Source organism: Brassica oleracea, chromosome C7, assembly GCF_000695525.1.
Source record: "Brassica oleracea var. oleracea cultivar TO1000 chromosome C7, BOL, whole genome shotgun sequence".
Classification (NCBI taxonomy): Eukaryota; Viridiplantae; Streptophyta; class Magnoliopsida; order Brassicales; family Brassicaceae; genus Brassica; species Brassica oleracea.
Window position 1 is genome coordinate 3,339,211 of NC_027754.1, and position 5,362 is coordinate 3,344,572.

A 5,362-nucleotide genomic window follows, 5' to 3' on the forward strand; every position below is an offset into this window, starting at 1 on the left:
CGGGTCGCCGGCTAGGGTTAGGGTTTTAGGGTTTTTCGATTTGGGTATTAGCTTTGGGTATTCGTGCTAATAACGTGTTATAAAAGTAATGGAAAAATCTAGATAAATGGAAAGATTACAACGCCAAATTTCTAAAAAAATTCTTCTTTCTCGAGAGTTGTCAAAACCAAACGAAAAGATACGATGTGGATTAGATGGAACGGACGAGAACTAAATTGAGATCCTCTACGAACGAAAAGGTAAAATAGTGCATGAGGTTACGTGGAATTAAATCAACATCCTTAACTCCTAATATCACGGAGCCAAAATGAGAAAAATAAGACCAAAGCAACTAACTAACTAACTAACACAAAAACTGTCATTAAGACAGAGACTGAGAGAGAAGAGGCATGCTTGTCGGGATGAAGACAGAGCAAATCTCCATTTTTCTTACCAAAAACTCTCTATTTCTTTCTCACTCCCCTTTCTATCTTCCTTTTAGGTACTAATGTTTTGCTAATTTTGTATTAAATCTCTCAAGTTTAGCATTCTTTTGTTTGTTGTTAGTTGTTAGATAACGAACATATTAAGACAGAAAACATGTCCAAATTTTCTCAATGTTTTGGTGTTTGTTGTTTTGAGACAATTCTAGTGATTAACGGAAAGAAGGCAGAGAGTTTTGATTTCTGAGGTTTCCTCTTCTTCTTCCTCTTCTCTGATGGCTTCTTCCCCTGAATCATCTCCTCCGTCAAATTCAAGCTCTTCTCCATCTCCACCGTCTAATTCAAGTTCAACATCCTCCACTCCACCGTCTCCTCCTTCTCCTACTCAAGGAGACTCATCATCTCCACCTCCTGATTCCAGCTCGCCACCAGCTCCACAAGCTCCTTCTCCTCCCAGTTCTAGCAATAACTCTCCTCCTTCTCCAGCATCACAAGGCGGTGGAGGAAATGGCGGCGGAAATCAGTCTCCACCGTCACGTGGCTCCCCTCCTTCTAGGGGTGGAGATAATAGTGGCAGCAGATCGTCACCGTCTGGAAACAATGGGGGATCTCGCTCGGATAATTCTCCTTCTGGTGGAAGTGGTGGAGGAGGCGGAGGAGGAGGAAATAATACGAATACGGCGATCATAATAGGTGTACTAGTTGGAGCTGGACTACTGATGATCGTGCTTATTATTGTGTGTCTTAGACGCAAAAAGAAGAGAAAAGATTCCTTCTACCCTGAATCCATGAAAGGTAAAACCATTTATATATATATATATTTGTGCTTGTATTAAAAGTTTTTAAAAGTTTCGTATTGTCTCAGGAAATCAATATCAATACTATGGAAACAACAACAACAACAACAACAATTCTTCACAGAATTACCCAAATTGGCATCTAAATTCACAAGGCCAAAACCAACAACCTCCTAATAGTTGGGGGGGCGGTGGACCATCACTGCCTCCTCCTCAGCAGATGCCTACAAGTGGAGATGCTTCCTCCTTGTACTCGGGACCAGCACGCCGGGTTTTACCTCCTCCTCCGCCTACTCTAGCCCTTGGATTCAACAAAAGCACTTTTACTTACCAAGAGCTCGCAGCTGTAACAGGAGGTTTTGCGGATTCTAACCTTTTGGGACAGGGAGGTTTCGGCTATGTCCATAAAGGGGTGTTATCTAGTGGTAAAGAAGTCGCAGTTAAGAGCTTAAAATCGGGTAGCGGTCAAGGAGAAAGAGAGTTTCAAGCTGAGGTTGATATCATTAGTCGTGTGCATCATCGATATCTTGTTTCTTTGGTTGGCTACTGCATAGCTGATGCACAAAGAATGTTGGTTTATGAATTTGTTCCTAATAATACTTTGGAGTATCATCTTCATGGTAAGACACTTAGGTTACAACACAATGTTTTCTCTAGCGTCTATAGATTCAAGAAAGTTGTAAATTTTGTTGTTGTTGTTGTTGCAGGGAAGAATCTTCCAGTAATGGATTTCTCCACCAGGATGCGCATCGCCTTAGGTGCTGGGAAAGGACTTGCTTACCTTCATGAAGACTGTAAATTTCAACATTTCACCAAAAACCATTTTCTTAACCAATGTTAGAAAACAGAGAAAGCTCTGTTTCTAACTAATAATTTCTTTATGGCTTATATATCGCCGCAGGTCATCCTCGGATCATTCACCGTGACATCAAGTCTGCAAACATTCTCCTGGACTTTAACTTTGATGCAATGGTGATAAACTAGTGGCTGCATTCCTCTTTGGTTTATGTTGATACAAACATTGCTAAAGCTGATGACTTTAAGCTTTTGTCTTTTTAGGTGGCTGATTTCGGATTAGCTAAGTTAACTTCTGATAACTATACTCATGTATCTACTCGTGTGATGGGAACTTTCGGGTAAGTTTACTTTTACTAGATAAAATCTTACTCGTCACTTAAGAAACATAACCATTGTAGTGTGACCAGTTTGCTTCTTTTTTTGCACAAACATGTGTAGATATCTAGCTCCAGAGTATGCTTCAAGCGGTAAATTAACAGAGAAATCAGATGTTTTCTCGTACGGTGTCATGTTACTGGAACTAATCACTGGAAAACGACCGGTTGATAGTAGCGGCACCATGGATGACACTTTAGTGGATTGGGTATTTTTTTTCATTTCCACTCTTTTTACTTATAAACAGTTAATTGTGTAAGATTTTTTTGCCTTTTTATTGTGGTTGGTAATGATTGCATTAATCTAAAATATAGGCTCGTCCTATCATGGCTCGTGCACTAGAAGATGGAAACTTTAATGAGCTTGCCGATGCAAGGCTTGAAGGCAACTACAACCCTCAAGAAATGGCTCGAATGGTTACTTGTGCTGCTGCTAGTATTCGCCATTCTGGACGTAAACGCCCAAAGATGAGCCAGGTGAATCAAAATAACAACCCAACAAATCTAATTTTTCGTATAGTAACATAATAGTATAATGTTTTGTTATGTTTATTCAGATTGTAAGAGCATTAGAAGGAGAAATGTCACTAGATACTCTAAATGAAAGTGTGAAGCCTGGAAATAGCAAAGTTTACGGGACATCAGGAACAAGCACGGATTATAGTCAGACATCATACAATGCAGACATGAAGAAATTCAGACATGTAGCTTTGTCGAGCCAAGAGTTCCAAAGCAGTGAAGCTGAAGGATCATGTAGCACTGATTCCCGAGAGACTAAAAGTCCGGCTGCTCCTAAATGAAATCTCTCATGAAGCCACGAGAGATGAATCGACTTCCTCATGGTAAGATTAATGAAAGAAAGGATTCTTGAGGGATTTTGAGGTTTAAAAAATAAAGCCATGCAAGCTAAACAGCAATGTCATTGTGACGTTTAGATTGTTCTTCACGTATAAGCAAACCCATGACACTTATGAAATTAGTTTATGACACTATGGGATTTCTAAAACTTTATTCTAAGACTCAGTTACTCCAATAATCTCACTCATGTTTGTCCTTTAGCTAAATAGATCTCCTTTTATCTCAGCTAAATAGATCTCCACCATAGACTGTTTATTTGCCAAAACATCAAATTCTTCAAGATATGTTTTATCATGCCACTTGAACAAGTGTTTTTTTTTTAAGTTTTCAACACAATCGTTAAAGCTTCACATTGTCACTTCCTAGGTATCACATGACCTAAATCCATTGATATTTTGCATTGAGAAACACATCTTCAAACTAAAAATTCAGAAATGAATTTCAACCTTTTCAAGCTGAAAAAAAATCAAGATTAAATAATTCAAGCTTGCAGAAAATATATCAAAACGAGTTTGCATAAACTGGCTAACCAGAGATTCAATCACTTCTTTCACCAAACGAAGAGCCCTAATTTTTATTTTGGGTAATTTTAAAAGGGTTAATTTGCTACCTAACTAAAATGGGAAAAACAATGAAGAGAATGAACTGATTTTGACATAATATAGAAACTTAAAAGAGTTGATTACTCTTTAAGCCACTTTTCTTTACACTGAGAGTCACTTCCTATATGTGAGACACTTTATTGTGGGCCAGCAATAAACTGTGGACAACTTTGCCTTTAATAGACACTAGACCCTGAGCGCGGATATGAATTTTCAGTTTTTAATTATTTATTTTATTAATTGATGTATTTGTAATATTCGTTCATATTATATTCATTAAGTAAATTTTTTTTTTTGCATCTTAAACTTTTTTATTTTTTTACGAATGTGGGATATCATAAAAAAAAAGTATAGAGTTAATTAGATAATTTTAAAAACACAAATTTTTCTTTCGTGTGCGATATCATATAAATAATGATCCGCCCAGTTAACAAAAATCATGATTATTTTATGTGTAATTTTTTTTTATTTTGACCATTTTCTTAAAACTATATTAAATTTTACATATTTTAATTAGAATATTTTTAATATCTTTACCTTTTTATTTGAAATGCAACATTTTTAACAGTTATAACAAAATATTTTAAAAATATTTTTAGAATTTTTTTGAAAAATATGAAAATTACATTTTACATTAAAATTATCCTAAAATATGATAAGTTTTAATGTAAACGAAAACTCAAATTATGTCAAAAATAATTATATTCAATGATAATAACAATTTTAACTGATTATTTTTTAAAAAATACATTAACAAAAATATTGTTTGAAAGAAAATTCATTTATCTTTCAAATATAAAATGAAAATATTATAATTAAATAATAAAAAATATAAATAAAACCATAAATTTAGCAAATGACAACTGAGTTATATTATGCTAAAATTTTCTTTCTAACAATTTATCAAATGACAAATGAGTTATGAGCAAATAATACCATATAATTTTTAAAAACATAGCGTAAGGATAACTTATGAGTTTTTTTGGTTGATTAAATGACATTATGTTCAAATTTATTTAAGGATATTTCATTAAGGTAACTGAAAAAGACAAACAATAAAATAGGAAGTTTAAATTCATTTAAACATATTTCATTAATGTAACTGAAAAGACAAGTAATAAATTAGACAGTTTTATTCGTTTAAGGATATTTCATAAATGCAACTGAAAAAGACAAGCAAAAAAAAAGAAAGTTTAATTAATGAAGTAAGAACATTTTCAAATGGGTACTTCTCTTTTAATAATATAGATTCAATGCGTGGACGGATGATACGTGGACGGGTGATACGTGGACGGAGATGAATGTAAAAATTCGAGAAGCTTCATCAGAGCAAGCTCCACAATAGTTGAACTTAAGGCACTACAAGAAAACACACCGAATTCCGACGGAGGTTCCGACGGACACCAAGGTCGTCGGATATTTGTGACGGAATACTGACAAATTTCCGACCAAATCCAAAAAATCTAAGTCGTCGGAATTCCGTCGGCCATTTCCGACGAAATTCCGACGAA

General features: G+C 35.0%; 1 protein-coding gene across 1 annotated transcript; it reads left to right on the forward strand.

Annotated features, from left to right (window-relative positions):
* Nucleotides 1-492: 492 nt before the first annotated feature.
* On the forward strand, nt 493-3,422 carry LOC106304314 (proline-rich receptor-like protein kinase PERK4). The gene is made up of 8 exons (XM_013740723.1): nt 493-1,217; nt 1,288-1,839; nt 1,927-2,013; nt 2,121-2,191; nt 2,279-2,355; nt 2,456-2,600; nt 2,707-2,868; nt 2,949-3,422. Exons 1-8 carry the CDS (start codon nt 698-700, stop codon nt 3,189-3,191), a joined length of 1,857 nt encoding a protein of 618 aa, XP_013596177.1. The 5' UTR covers nt 493-697; the 3' UTR covers nt 3,192-3,422.
* Nucleotides 3,423-5,362: the final 1,940 nt, after the last annotated feature.